The sequence below is a fragment of the Leopardus geoffroyi genome, chromosome C2 (genome assembly GCF_018350155.1).
Source record: "Leopardus geoffroyi isolate Oge1 chromosome C2, O.geoffroyi_Oge1_pat1.0, whole genome shotgun sequence".
NCBI classification, from domain to species: Eukaryota; Metazoa; Chordata; class Mammalia; order Carnivora; family Felidae; genus Leopardus; species Leopardus geoffroyi.
The window spans coordinates 71,722,699-71,738,486 of NC_059333.1; the positions used below are offsets into that span (position 1 = coordinate 71,722,699).

General features: G+C 46.3%; 1 protein-coding gene across 3 annotated transcripts; it reads left to right on the top strand.

Annotated features, from left to right (window-relative positions):
* Positions 1-6,259: 6,259 nt before the first annotated feature.
* MUC20 (mucin 20, cell surface associated) lies at positions 6,260-14,895 on the top strand. Of its 3 annotated transcripts, none has more exons than XM_045502413.1 (4): positions 6,260-6,428; positions 9,670-11,007; positions 12,968-13,059; positions 14,503-14,895. In XM_045502413.1, exons 1-4 carry the CDS (start codon positions 6,332-6,334, stop codon positions 14,554-14,556), a joined length of 1,581 nt encoding a protein of 526 aa, XP_045358369.1. In that variant the 5' UTR covers positions 6,260-6,331; the 3' UTR covers positions 14,557-14,895. The 3 variants fall into 3 exon arrangements, with proteins under 3 accessions (XP_045358369.1, XP_045358368.1, XP_045358370.1); XM_045502412.1 differs by having other exon boundaries at positions 6,262-6,428; positions 14,546-14,895; XM_045502414.1 differs by having other exon boundaries at positions 6,347-6,428; positions 9,587-11,007; positions 14,546-14,895.
* Positions 14,896-15,788: the final 893 nt, after the last annotated feature.

The window sequence follows — 15,788 nt, forward strand, 5'->3', positions numbered from 1 at the left end:
TTTACTGCCCACAGCAGAGTTCTGGTGTTGCCAGTCCCTCATTCAGAAACCACCACTGGCTTGCCATTGTCTCCAGAACAAAAGCTAACCTCCCACATATGGCTACAAAGCCCTCCATAGCATGAGCCCAAGGCACATTTCTGGCTTTATCTGCTATAAGTCCCTTTCCCCACTCTTATGTTCTACCTAAATAGAATGACCCATTATCCCTGTCCATGCCTTCCTCCAGGCTTTGGCTAATCTGAACACTGGTTTCTAAGTAAATGATTATAGCAAAGGAGGTCCTGTCAGAGTCCAGTTATTGGCTCTATTGGTTCTATTTTAGCTTAGTTTCTCTGAATAACTTATTTGGGAACAGAACTCCAAGGAGCAGGTGAGGGAAAAGGGAAGTGATGCAGAGAAGAAGGGAGACCCAACACAAAGATGCATTATTCAGTTGGCCCCCACTATGGCTGATTAGTTGCTTGATCCTGTGGGACCTTTTAAAAAATCTTATGAAATGTTTCAGAGAAGCATCTGTCCTGGGGATGGAATAGGAAGCATCTGTCCATTGCCTCCCATTCTCATGGTTTATAAGTTGCTCCACTAGGCGCTAACTCTTTCAGTTCTTTGTTGCTGGTATGTGAGAGCAGAGCAGCTCTTGGAAGCATCCCAAGCCTTGGCATCAGGGAAACCCTGGCAGAGAGCAAATGGAACATGGCAAGGCACTGCCTCATCACTCCTGGAAAAGTAGTCACTGTAGCAATGGCTGGAGTAGGAAGCAAGGCCAAAAGGACTTGAATGGTGTACAAAAGGTGTTCTACCTACTGGCTTTTGGGAACACATGCTTTATCCCTCTAGCTCTTCCAACCACAGATTTCTTCTCCTGCCTAGGGATGGAGGAGCCTGGGTGAGGAGACATCCCTGGGCCCTGTTTGGAAGAACTGGTGTCATACATCCAGACCTAGTGGTCTCTCTCCCTTCCTTGCTAGGAAGTACTTTTCAAGTGAGGCTCTGTGGGATGTGGTCTCTCCAGTTGGGATCATCCTGTGGGCCTCATAGAAAGCCCAAAGATGTTGATTTATGGGCTCTTTTCCCTCTCTTCACTCAGTGATTATTTTCCTTCCAAATGTCCAGAAACTCCATCTCTTTTAATTGCTCCTCTATCATCCTTTCATCCCAGATAGGATGAACAGAGTTAGGTTATTCCAAACTGAAGAAACTGTTTCTGAGATGTTCCAATACTGGTACAGCTTCCTCTCTAGTTGAGTGTACACGTGTGTGCATATGTGCATGCATATTTCATTTCTATCTGGCTCTCCATCTTCCCTCCCCATCTTCCCAATATCTTCCCTATGAAAGTCATTTCCCTGGCAGCAGCATACTACCAGGGAAAAGCCTTGGAAAAACAGAGGGTCTGCATTACCAGCCCTGCCTTGTATTTAATTTAATGCAAATTAAAATTACAAAGAGAAATTAATATTCATAACGATGTCTAAAATTACAAGGCCTGATGATAGCAAGTGTTGATGAGAATGTGGAGCAACTGGAACTCTTATATGTTGCTGGTATAGCTGAAGCTGGCACAATCAATTTGGAAAACTGTTGGATACTATATACTAAAGCTAAACACATGTATGCCCAATGACCCAGCAATTCCATATATATATATATATATATATATATATATATATATATATATATCCAAAACAAATGCAAGACTGTTCATTGCAGCTTTATCCAGAATAGTGAAAAACTGGAAACAACTCAAATGTCCATCAATAGGAAAATGGATAAATAAATAGTGGTATATTTTATACAATGGAATACTATCTAACAACAAAAAAGTACTGTTACACACAACATGAGTGAGTTTCACAGGCATAATGTTAAGAAAAAGAAGCCACACACGAATGAGTGTGCATTCACAATTCCATTTATATGAAGATCAAAAACAGGCAAAACTAATCCATGGTGATAGAGGTAACAATGATTTTGGGGGCAAATACTGACTGGAAGGGAACACAAGGGAGCCTAATGAGATGCTGAAAATGTCTCCTATCTTTGTCTGAGTGCGGATACCTCCTGGGTGTATACAAATGTAAAAATTCATCAAGCTGTATGCTACTTAGGATTGATGTAGTTTACTGTATGTGGGCTATACCCTAACAAAGAGATGAATGAACAAGTGTATAGAGGGCTGTCTGGAGTTTCCTATACTATAGCCCAAGGAAAAGGGGTTAGCGTGGGGAAGGCCCATTCTCAGGTCCTTGCAAATTTAGATGATTCTCACCACCTCTTCTTCTGTGGTAACTCTGCCTGACAGGATCTCATCTAAACAATCTGTGCATACTTAACATTTTGAACTTGTAGGGACACACTCGGACCCCCCAGAGTTGCTATAGAAATATTTTAAAGTAGAAACATTAAAGCAATAGAAGATGTAGAAAGAAATGTAATCTGAACTTCCCTTAACTAAAGCAGAGCCTTCCAAAAATACACCTGCCATTAGTGTCCTTCTGAGTGATTTTCTAGCCAATTCAGTCTGCCATGGAGACAGACTGCCTAATAGAACCTTCTGTACCCATGGAAGCCCTAAACCCCCCACCCTTCCACTCCCACTCCTTCATTATGTTTGGTATATAAACCTTGATATCTGGCTATTCAGTGAGTTATTCAATACTGAGCAACTTCCTGGTGCCCTTGTCAATAAACTTGGTCTTTTCACCTGTTCATCTGTCTATTCTTAATTAATTTGCAGACCCTCAATCACCAGACCCATGTTGAAGGAGAAAAAAGTTTTTGCTCCCAACAAACCCAGAACAACTTAGCTGTGGCCTGGAGCTGGGCTATATCTCAGTGGTCTAGCAGATTTATAACCTTGTATTTTGAGGACATTTGACCAAGTTGACTCTTTTATCAGACTCTTGGCAGGCCAGTGCTTTGGGCTTTACTTGATAACCCTTGTCCTGAGCCAGGTTCATCCCTATAATATGCTCTGGTTTCATTGTGGACAGAGGGGTTCTAAACACTCTGATGAAAGAGCCAGACCAAAAAGGCACTGATGACAACTCCATCCTTCCAGTTGTTCAAGCTGAGAAGTCTGTACTTATTCTTGATTTCTGTTTGTTTGACATCCCACATCAATGTGGCAGGAAATCATGTGGACTCTATTTGCAAAATACATCCAGAATCTGATCAACTCCCACTACTTCCTCTGTTACCTCCCCTGTCAGAGCCACCCTCCTGTCTTGCCTGGACTAGGGAAAAAGCTCCCGTTCTTAGTGCAGCTGCCAGACCGATCCTTCTAAAGTTAGATCCCATGGCTCCATCTGTTCACAACTTCCCAGGCCCCATCTGTTCCCACCTCACTCGGAGTACCAGTCCCAAGACTGGCAAAGCCCTGTATCATCTACCCCCTCACTCTGTCCTCCTATCCCTCAAATCTGCCCCTAGTGTGCTCTAGTCACATGGGCCTTTTGATGCTCCTTGAACTTGCTCCTGCCTGAGGCCTCTGGACCTTTCTCTAGAAGTTCCCACTGCCTGGAATGCTCTTCTCCAGGTATAACTTTCTCACCAATTTCAGGTCAGTGCTCAGCTCTCACCGTGCTATTTCACACAGCAAGTTGCACCTCCCCCCTGCCTCCCCCCAATACCAGGTTCCTGTTGTCTTTTTTCCTTCTTTTCCCCATAGTATTCATCCCTACATAATTCACTTATTTGTTGTGTTTATTGTTTGCCATCTTTCTTCACCAGGAAGTTAGTTCCATGAGGTTAGGGATCTGTTTTACTTAGTGACGTATTGCAAATGCTGGCATATAGTAAGCATTCCATATATGTTTAAGTTAACGAAACCAGCCTCCAATGCTCGCTCAGGGTGAGAGCTGAGTTGGGCTGAAAAAAAAAAAAGTCCAGAAACTTTCTGGATAAGTTTATTATGACCCAAGGGTCAATAGTCATGTGCCGGGGCACCTGTGTGGCTCAGTCAGTTAAACGTCCAACTTCAGCTCAGGTCATGATCTCACGGTTCATGAGTTTGAGCCCCATGTCGGGCTCTGTGCTGACAGCTCAGAGCCTGGAGCCTTCTTTGGATTCTGTGTCTCCCTCTCTCCCTCTGCCCCTCCCCCGCTTGTACTCTGCCTCTCTCTCTCTCAAAAACAAATAAAACATTAAAAGAAAAAAATAGTCATGTGCCCAGGCTTAGAAATTCCCCCAGATGTAGAGGAAAATGGACCAGACAAAATTCAGCAAACCCAGGGAGGTATTTAGCCAGACTTCCCTCCCAGTGGGTTCCTGGTTAGATCCCATCACAGGCAACTGAGCTGGAGCTGAGATGTTGTTCACTTAAATGATGACAGGAAAAAGGAAATGGTGAGGGGAAGTCCGCGGTGGGCATGAGAAAGGCACCTGAAACGCATCAGTCTGTAGATTAAGCCACTGGCTGCTGGAATGAGGAAGTCCCTCTCCCAGCCCTGGCAGGGCAGAGAGGTAGCTCACAAGGGGAGAGAAGTGGCAGAAAGGAGCTGTATTCTTTCTTTCTTTTTTCATTTCAGTGATGTATTTATTTTATAACTGGAAGTTTGTACCTCTTACTCCCTTCACTTTACCCATGCCCGCATCCACCTCTCCTCTGGCAACCACCAGTTTGTTCTCTGTATTTAAGAGTTCTGTTTGGTTTTGCTGGAGTTTCTTCCGTCTTCTCTAGGGGGAAGCCCCACACTAGATCTCATGCTACAAGACAGGGCCAAACAGAGTTCAGGTCATTGCTGTGGCCTGGGGCTTCCTCTCCTCTTCTGAAATCCCCCAGGGGGATATCCATCCTTCCTTTTGATAAAGTGAAGGATTTAGGTTGAATGGGAGGGTAGAAAGGTTCAGCCTGTTGGGAATACTCTACAGATCAACCATGTTTTTGGAACTGGGGTCCAAGATCTCTGACTCCACATGCTGGACTGTGTCCCAGGTGGACCTGCTCACGCTCTTCTCATGGAGTCTTCCCCCATGTTCTGGAATGACTCTCTCCTTCTTCCAGGCAGCAGAGTTTTGTTTTTTTTTTTCATCTCAATGCAGGGTGAAGTTCCAGAAGACAGTGTTGTACACCCAATGCAGAACCTCAGACTGCATGGCCAAGAGGACCTTGTTGATGGAAGCCCAGAGAGGGAAAATAACTTGTCCAAGATCACACAGTTCCTGGGCCACTCTTAAGGAAGGAGCTGGAAAGAGAACTTAGGTTTTCTGACTGCACTTTGAAGTTCCTTCCAGCAGTAAGATTTTGTGATTTCTTGATGCTGATCCACTCTACTATAGAGTGGCTTTCATCACAAAACTCTGGCCCTGACATCCCCCAGGTACCTTATCTGCTGCCACTGGCTGTGGCCACAGCAGCCCATTCCTTGGCCCCTGGAAGGGGTAACATTCTTTTCTAGGGTATTTGGAAATATATTCTTCAGCCTCATTCCCCTTCTTATAGCCAAATCCCCTAAGCTTCTGTAAGTTGGCACCTTCCCACTTCCCTCCTCCCAGGCTCTGTGACTCCAATCTGCACACTTTCCCTTTCCCTTCTCCTGGCTAGTGCCTTTCCCGTTCCACACATCCAGTCTGAACACGGTCTTGACTCTGGCAGGGATGCAGAATCACGGGAATCATTGGAAAGATGTTAGAGATCAGAGTCCTGCTCCACACTGTCTCCTGCAGACTTTGGGGGGCTGTCCCTTCTCTCTACTGCTTGAGGATCAGGATAGATGTCAGGGCTCTCATTCATTGAGCACCTAAGATGTACATATATTCCACGAGCAACCAGTATGTAGCAGGCACTGTGTAAGAGACTTACTCTCTCATGTTGTCCTCACAGAATGGTCCAGCAAGTTAAAGATTACGCCCATTTTATAGATCAGGAGGTTGAGCTTCAGAAAGATTCTTTAATTTGCCCTAGTCATAGAGCTAATAAAGGGTAGGATTAGAAATGAAACCCAGATGTGCTGAATTAAAGCCTAAATCCCATGCACAAGGGGTGGGAGAAGAGGGAAGGGTTGTAGAAAGGGGGGAAATGTGGAACACTATCTTCCATGGCCTCCCTGGCTGCAGGACTGAGGGGTGAATATCACTGTGGGAATGATTTTATATCTTCCAATCAAACTTCAGAGAGGAGAGGTCACTGAGCCAGGGAGGCAGCAGGGGTATTTTGCTGACAGCCCTTGACATGCGCCCTGCTACCTCTCAGCCTGTGCATTTATGATCACCTGGCTGCTTCTGGAAACTACCCAGCCACACCAAGGCAGGTGGCCCGCCCCTCCTCTCTGGGTTGAGGAAGCAGGAAAAGGTGGCAGTGAGAGGCTTTGGGCAGACGTGCTGGGCAATGATGGCCGGAGCTCCTGTTAGGATGGGCTTTCTCTGGGGCCTGGCTCTACCCCTTTTCTTCTGCTGCGAGGCTGGGGCCCCCGGGAGCTCTGCAGGTAAGGAGGTGTGGGCTGCTCTCCTCACAGGGCTCTGGGTGTGAGTTTCTGTACCGGCAGCCCTTTGTGGTTGATTAATTAGAATTAACCATAAAGCTATATCTGAAGTATTACTATTGTTGATAAAGAGTATGCAAATGGCAGTGTGTCAGCTTACGCACGTATGACACTGCAGCCCGTAGAATGAATGATGTCCTTGTGCCCTGGCTGCTGGTTGTCTCTGCGGGGAGTGTGTGAGGTGGAGGGGTGGGAGGGGCGAGGGAGGTGCCGGCAGGGGATAAATCTGACTAAAGCCAAAGAAAGCAGCTTGACAAGATTCCAACTCCTCCAAGTTTATTTCCTAGCCCAGATTTCCTTTAAAAAACAGTTTTTGTGTGAAAAGTCCAACTGTTACAGACTGCCTGGGGAGGGCGGATTCTGAGAAGAGCAGGGCTTTTATGAAAGAGACTAACATGGATGTGTCATAGGAACTGTGCCATGCTTGTCACATGCATTGTCTTTATTATTCTTTTAATAGACTTTTTATTGTAGAGCGGTTTGGGTTCACAGCAAAATTGAGCAGAAAATACAGAGATTCGGTTCACATATAACCTCTGCACCCCCCCATACCTAATCTCCCCTCATTATCAACATCCTGCATTATCTTTTTCTTTTTTTGATGACTATTTTTTAGAGCAGTTTTAGTTTCACAGCCAAATTGAGAGGAAGGGACCGAGACTTCCTATATGCTCCCATGCACCATCTTTTTAATCCTCTTAGTAACCTCATGAGAGAGACACGGGTCTTGTTATTACCCGTCTCTCTCCACAAGATGGGACTGAGGCTTACCATCTTGCAACTCATCTGCAAAGCCAGAATGTTACTCCGCATGTGCCTACCACTAGGACCATGTTGTCTCTTGCACGCACTCATGACCTGCCAGGCTTGTGCTGCACATTTTACATTTAATTGAACTTAGTCTTCACAACCCTATGAAATAGGTACCTGTAGCTCCATTTTATAGACGAGAAAAATGCACGCTTGAGCCAGGAGACTTGGCCGGGGTCACATGATTGGTAAGCAGCGGAGTAAACAGCAGAGAAGGGACTCAAACTTAGGATCTATAGTACACATGCCTTCCTCTTTGCTTTTTTGATCTGAGGAATGGACCAAGAAAGCTGCAGCATCCTAGAGCTGTAGAGGATTGGGTAGGCTTTGCTGTGTTTGAGAAGACCTCTGGTGGGTAAGAAACTTGGGTGGGGTTGTGAGAGCCCCAAGGGGTATGAAGAAGCTACGGGGTTGGAAGCGTCAGGAGGTTTCACAGCAGGATGGTATCACAGGGTTCCAGAAAAAGGAAGAAAATACTTCAGGGGAGGTGGATGGTCAGACCCCAAGAGCACCACTGTTTGGGCTCTAGGCTGGGTGGGTTGACACAGCTTTGCTTTCACTGTGTGGGGACTGAGGAAGCTCAGAGAAATATCTTGGGCTTTGAAGTGGGGAGGAGAAAGTATATTCCTGTAAAAGCATGATTGCAGAACAACTAATGAGAGTGAATGCCATGACTGACCTGATATGCATGTGGGGACAGCCTGACATTCTCACTGCATTAAAGTTGGTTGTGTCCTCTCAAGTGACTCTTTGAGAAGACAAGGCTTGGGAGGGATGCTTAGTAATCCCTTACAGTCTTTGGAAAATAAGACTTTCCCATCCCCCTTCTCCTCTGGTCCTCACCATTATGGCGAGGCAGATATGATCACCCTCTTTCACAAGGGAGGAAATGGAGGCCTGGAGAGGCCTGGTGGACTAACTTGGCTAGTAGGAGGCAGAGTCAGGATTTGAACCAGTTAGTCACTGGACTCCAGAGCTAGTAGGCAATAGGCCTGGGGCTGGAACGCAGTCTCTTGCTTCCTGGCCCAGTGCTCTTTTATTGTTCAGAGAGAGACACAATGGACAAACTGAGGACCTGGGGCCCTGTCCTGACAGCCAGCCAGGGACGAGATGACCAACTAGTCCTGTACTTCCATTGGGTCCTTGGATACTTTTGGGCCAGTAGATCTCAGTAAAGACCATCTCAAACCATCAGAACCCTGAAAAGGAGGGCTTATATTTTGATTCTTTTCCTTCCAAGAGTAAGGTTACTGGATAAAACACAGGGAATCAGCTTAAATTTGAATGTCAGGTAAGAAAGCTTTTTCTAGCAGTATGTCTCAAATATTATGTAAGAAATACACATACTGCAAACATTATTTGTCACTGAAATTATTGCTTGTTTAGCTGAAATTCAAATTTGAGTTTAACTGGGCACCCTGTATTTTTAATTGCTAAATCTGGTAACCCTCCCTGAAAGGGTCCTTGGCCCACTTACAGAGGGAACTCTTCCTCCTTAGTAGATGGGAGAGGCATGCTTGTCAGCCCATAAAAAGATCCTGCTGTAGCCTCCCCAGGGCCATTGGTGCCATTCGGCCCACTGTGCATACAACGTCACAGGGTCCATCAAATGAACAGGGATGCTCTGCCCTGTAGAGAAATGCTAGTGGCATCTCTAAGGAGTGAAGTTTGCCTCACTTGGCTCCCTGTTTCCAGTGGAACATGCCTGGTGCATCATTTCTGTAGTTCTGGGATCTTATCCCTGCCACATCAGATGATGGGACCCCAGGGTTCCTTGCTGGAGCCCCAAGGACTCTGTCTGCTCTCTTCCCTTTTGCAGTAGCCACCACCCACTCTGTCTCTGGAGGCTCCTCTCTCCCAGTCCTCCCAGATACCTCTAAATACAAAACCACAGATGTTTCCTGTATTTGAAGAGTTTTCACTTCCATGGGGAAACATTTGCTGGATGAGTAAAGTATCAATGGAAAGTGACAAGGATTCTTTGAGAAGGTTCTGGGAGTCGTGATTTTTGCTCTGTAGTTGTTGATTCACTTAGACTTATGCCTCCTTTTCTCCCCCTTGAAGCTGGATCCTGGCCCCACGCATTCCCCCTGATGGCTTCAGACCAATAATCAACTAGATTCTGAGGCTTGCTTACCTCAAGTGGGTCATCAGAGGACATCCGTCAGGTGATCCCAGTTCCATGGCTGACACATGGGACTGGTCTTCCCAATACCACCTCCTTCTTTCTTGTATGTATAGATGAAAAATGGAGTAAAAACAACTTCCCCTCCCCACCTTCCTCCCAGTAGTGCCCAGGCCATAAACACAAGGGCTTGTGTGAAGTCAGTCCATGGGGACTCATGGCTTACAAAGGTGGTCTTACCCAACACAGGCCCTAGCACCAGCAGACCAGGCCCTTTGGTGACAACAAACCACATAGAAGTGACTACCATGACTCCGGGGATCAAGACAAGTTCACAGGGAGCCTTCCAGACGACTGACCTTGTTGAGACCTCCGTGCAAAGCCACATCCCTTTGGAAACTCAAACCCTGAGCACCCAGACCTTTGATAGGACCTTAATCCTGGCCAGCACCATTTCAGATGCAGAGATCAGGGAAACCAAGACCATTTTTCCTTCAACAGAGACCAGGGCCTTCACAAAAATGATACCTTCCAAATTCATGGTTGTGATCACCACTCCTATGGAGGCATCAGCTGCAAGTGGCAGCCCCACAGGAACTGAAATGACCACAGTTGAGACGGTTATAGGCACCGATCTCGTGGAATCTGTCTTTGACACCCTTTGTACCGATGACAGCTCAGAAGAGGCAAAGAGGATCGTAATTGACATCTTGACATTGGCTCACACCTCTGCAGAAGCCGAGGCCCTGACCTTGGAGAGCAGTGCCTTCTCTGACAGCTCAGTTATGGCCATTGCCACCTCACAGGCCCTGGCATCTGACACCACTGTTCCGGCTAAAGCCTTGCTTGCCTACACCATCACCGACACCGAGGTTACCAATTGCAGCGTTGTAGAAATAGAAACAACTGCCACCACTCCCGGGACCTTGGACACAGATCATGATCCCACAGGAGGAAAGGCCCTGTCAGCCTCTGAGGTGTCAGCTTTGCTTGATTCCACTGAATCAGAATCAGACTTCACCAAGACCATGACATCTGCTGAGACTGTGTCAGGAGCCAGAGGCACAGAACCACAGTCTGAGACCACAGTTGAGACCCCGCTACCTGTTAATAGCACCATAGAAGGAGAAACAGCAGCAGCCAAGACCACCACCCCCAGCACAACTTTGGTGACAGTCAGCACGAACCCCTTGGAAGAAACTTCAGCCTTCTCTATTGAGACAAGTCACACCGAGGTCTCAGTTACAATCTCCACAGGGACTGGGTCAACTGTGGGCAAAGTGGCTCCCCCTGCTGGATTCTCAGATAGGGCCTACAGCCACATCCAAGCAACCACTAGCAAGAACTCCACCCCCTCAGAGACTTCAACCACAGACAGCACAACCAATGGGTCCATCCCCATCAGCAGGAACACCTTTCCTTCTGTGCATCTGACTGTGGCCAACAGCAGCCCAGAGGCAAATATCACCTTAGTCAAGACCACAGCCTTAGCAAAGACCTTGAAGACAGCCAGCATGACTGAATGGAAGCCCCCAACAGCCATGCCCACCACTGCTCAGACAAGGTGGACCACAGAAGTTACTGCAGGTAAGTGGCTTTTGGAGGTGTGATCTTGGGGATTTGGAGTTGGGAATTTCCAGAATGTCTACATGCTTAAGGGATAGGGAGGAAGGAAGGATCTGGAGGCTTATTCTGAGCCCAGTCTCTGAGATCACGTCTTCATGATCTTCTAGTGATTCTTGCCAAAATCAGAAACAGGAAGAGTTAGGAAGGCATATGGAAAAACTGTGGGGTTGGAAGTCTGGAGAAATAGTTTGAGACCCTGGTTTTGCCTTTAACAATCTAGTGGCCTAGAACAGGTCCTTTTCCTTTCTGGGCCTCAGTTTCTCCACCAGTAACTGCAGGGGGCTGTGTTGCATGAACAATGACATCCTTTCCAACTCGGCCCTTCTGTGATATTAACGGTTGAGTAACTACTGTGTGCCGGGTGAGGCCCCAAATTGTATTCAAAAGCCACAGTCCTCATGTTCTGGAAACCTCTGGTTCAGCTAGAGTCACACAGAGGGGCACTGTGTGAATGTCTGGCCCAAGTTGCTGCCCCCTGAGCAGCTGGGACCCCATAAGAGTGGGGCTTGCTGGGCTTGGAGCCATAGACAGTGACTTTAAATAAATGAATAAATTGGGCAAAGGTTTGGGCATTTAAAGCTACATGTCTGAGACAACAGATACTTCTCAGGGATAAGGCCCCTTCATCAGAGGCTGCTGGGTCAACCCAGCTTCTGGTCAGCCTGGAGCCTCCATCTCTACTTCCTGTCACTGTCCTCATGCCTCATCCCTGTGGTGTCCTCAGCTGGCCCTGCCTCTGTGGAGAGGTGAAATAAAAATATTAATCACGATCACCTTATTGAACATCTTTTGTATTCCAGGGAGAGATCATATAAAAATATTTCACAACCAGTGAAGCATTGGCACTGGCTGAATGTTCTCACTGATGTCAGGCAGTGAACTACGAGCTTTGCATGTGTTATCTCTTCTAATTAAACCTTCACAACTACCTTATGAGGTGGGTGTTATTGCCCCACCTGACAGGTGAGGAAACAGGTTTAAAGATGCTAGAAAGATAGCAGTGGGACTCCAAATGGAAGTCTGTTTGATTCCAACTCATAACCTCCTATTGTGCTTTTATTTTTTAAAGCTCAATTTATTAATATATCTTTATTTAAAAATGCTTTTCTTTATTACTTGTTGATTAGATACTGCACTGACATGATTTAAAAATCAATAGGTTCATAAGGGGTCAGCATAAAATGTCTTTCTCCCACTGCTGTTCCCCAACTACCCAGCTTCCATCATACACATAACTGGCAGAGTTATTTTCTTGTGAATCTTCTGGCCATGAAATATGCATGCGGCAGCAAAAACAAGAAGGATGAGATATCAATATTGATATCTCTATCGGTCTATATAAATATAGAAGTGCAGTGACTGGATCAGTTCTAACAGTATTCTGAGAGGGGGAAATGACTACAAGAGGGCAGTTAAGGCAAGCAGGTTAGGGCTCAACAAAAGGCAGAACTTGCCTACAGGGCTGCTAAACTGGGAAGGCTGGATCGAAACCTCCACCAACTTGGAACTGGAAAGCACTGGCTGAGGGCATCACCTCCAAGAGCCGGCCTCTCTCAGGCATTCTCCCTGTCTGGACCCTTTCCCAACAGCCCATCTGTGACCGCTAGTCCTCGAGAACATTCTAGATTCACTTCGATTTCTCCTTCCTCACACTACTCTTTTGACTTCTCTGAATGTGGTTGGAGCCTTTTTCACTCTTGTTGGGAAGACACTACAAGGAGCCCAGTTATTGGAGAGAAGGAGTCCTCTTTCTCTTTGCAGTGAGTAAATGTAAGCTCCCATGTGAACACCGACACATTTACACATGAGAGTGAGCACATATGTGCAGAGGTGTGGACAGAGGCTGGGTAGCATGGGTCATGTCATGATTCCTGAACTGACTTACCCATATTTTCATCTGCTGCTTTTTTTAAACTTGTAGGTGGGGATGGAGGCTTTTTCCTTCTGCGGCTGAGTGTGGCCTCTCCAGAAGACCTCACTGACCCTAGAGTGGCAGAGAGGCTGATGCAGCAGGTGAGTGGGCACTTTCTGGGCCAAGAAAGTAGAGGAGAGAATTAGGAACTAAGTTTAAGGATCCCTGCTTGGCTTGGCTTCTGTCTGTTTTTCCTGAGTTGGGAATTCCCCTTCTGTGCTATGTAAAGAAATTCTTTCCTTCACCCCCAATTTCCTCAGGCCCTAGGAAGGTCAGGCCTTCTGGCCCTTGAGAGAAGATCAATGATATTAATGGGCAGATAGGCAGGACTTCGGGTTACAAGTAGCAGAAATCAACTCATTGTAGCTTACACAGAAAAAGCAAGGCATTATTGGCTGAGAAAACTAGAAATGACTGTTCCAGCTTCAGTTATGGCTGTATCCAGCAGCTTAGACATGATCATCAAGATTTTCTCTTTCTCTACCTCTCTTAGCTCTTCATTGTTCAGAATCTCTCTTCATATGTACAGAAAGGTGGCTGTGACAGCCCTAGAGTCACAGACACTTCCCTCTCCCAAGGTCTGCTTATTATACTAGGGAAACACTGATCTCATTGGCCTGCAAGGGCCACTATGAGTGACAGCTCAACCACAAGGAATGAGAAGGACAGGCCCCAAAGGAAATAGGAATGCTAGGCAGGAAAACACCCCATAGATGTATGCTCCAGATGGGGACCAAGATTGGGGTATATTTGTATAAGTTGGGAAAATTCTCCTAAGACCCAGATCACTGGACAAAGCTTCCAATGGTGGAATTCTGGGGTCAGAGATTATGGGGATAATATGAATCACTGGAAGGTTAAACTAGGTCAGCTCAGTCTAGCTCTTGTGCCCACATCTTGCTGCTAGGGGATGAGAAGAGGAAGTATCTGAGCTCTTAAAGTTCTCTTAGTGGAAAGGGGCCCATCAGGACTCCCATAATGAGATCTTTGAGCACAGCATGGGGGTTTTGAATTGGGACAGCCAAAGAAATGACAAATGCCTACTGCACTTGATAATCAAAGTAGCAAGTGTGAATCCTAGTCAAAGAGGGAAGCCAGAATGGTGCCAGATCTGAGTCCCCCAGACTGGAAACTATTTCAGGGTTCAGAAAGAGGCCAGGGAGAGAGAACAGGTCAGGAGCTGAGGCATAGGAATCAGGCCATGTAGGTGTTGGGCACGAGCTCTTGTCAGGAGCAGGACACTGATGTAGGGCTCAGGGTTCAGGACTCAGACAAACAACAAGTTTGGAGCCATATAGATCTGAGGGTGAATTCCAGTTCCTAACTGTGTGACCTTGGGTAAGTCACTCCATATTTTTTTCCTCCCTTATAAAATGAAGTGAATACTACCTGCTTTGTAAGGTTATTGTGAGGTTAAATAGCATTATGTGCATGAAGCACCTATTTCATGCTTAGCCAGTGGGGGGCCCAGGGAGTGTTGCTGGCCTCCTCCTACGTTCTCTCTCACTGTCCCTTCCTGTCTTTGGCCTGTGGTGAACTCATAGGCCAGGTGGGCTGTAAGTACCACCTTCTCCTTTTGCCCTACAGCTCCTCCATGAACTGCATACCCACATGCCTCCCATCCAAGTGACTCTGCTGCGTGTCAAGAAGGACTAAGGAACATCAGCTGTGGCCAGGCATGGTTGTGTGCCAAAGGGGGAAGTGCTGCTGGTGGTCTGGGCCCCCCATAGACTAGAGCCAAGTTACTGTGCTGAGATGTACCTGGGAGCTTCCCAGGAGGTCAGCTGGCCTAAGCCCTTTTCCCAGACCTGGCAGCAGGATCCTGACTCACATATGCCTGAGTGTATGGGGGTCGGGGTGAGGGGTGTTCCAAAGATGTTCTTGGACTTCCTTTGGCACATGTGTTGTGTTTCAGTAAAGAGTGACTTGATCACCCATCTGTCACCTGCTTTGTGCTTCCATTGGACATTAATATTATATTCTGTGTGGCCCAGAGATTATCTATTTGATCAGTATGGGGTATGTGTGGGTTTGTTCGTTTGTTTTGATATTTATATGATACAGGGATTTAGTGCATCTTCCCTTTACCTCCCTCCTTCATTCTCCCCTGGTTCTTGGTTTGGACCTTGATTATAACACTTGCTGAGGTTGGCCCTGGAGCCTTTTGAACTTTGAGCTCCTTTGGAGCAGGGACCATATTTATCTTAGTATCCCCTGAACCTAGCAGAGTGCCTGGCCTGTAGTAGGATGACAGAGAATGTTTGTTGAATTGACCTGAATTTCAAATTCTGGACACAAACAGATCACAAGAAAGTCTGTAATACTCAAGTATTCCTTCCCTCTAGCTCATAAGTCAAGTTATTATTTAAAAAAATAAATGTGGCTAATCTTTTTTCTATTGTAAAAAAACTTGCTTATGATTTTCAAATTTTGAGAATTTCAAAAGGGCGGGCGCCTGGGTGGCTTGGTCGGTTGAGCGTCCGACTTCGGCTCAAGTCATGATCTCACGGCCTGTGAGTTCGAGCCCCGCGTCGGGCTCTGTGCTGACCACTCAGAGCCTGCAGCCTGTTTCAGATTCTGTGTCTCCCTCTCTCTCTGCCCCTCCCCTGTTCATGCTCTGTCTCTCTCTGTCTCAAAAATAAATAAACGTTGAAAAAAAAATTTTTTTTTAATTTAAAAAGGGCTAAGAAAAAAAGAAATGGAAAGAGGAGTAGAAGAGAAAGAAAAAAATTTCTAAAATGCCACCTCTTAAATACAACTATTGTTAATGTATATATTCAACCTCTCTGCTTGGTCTGAGATATCTCACATTCAATATTTCATATGTATA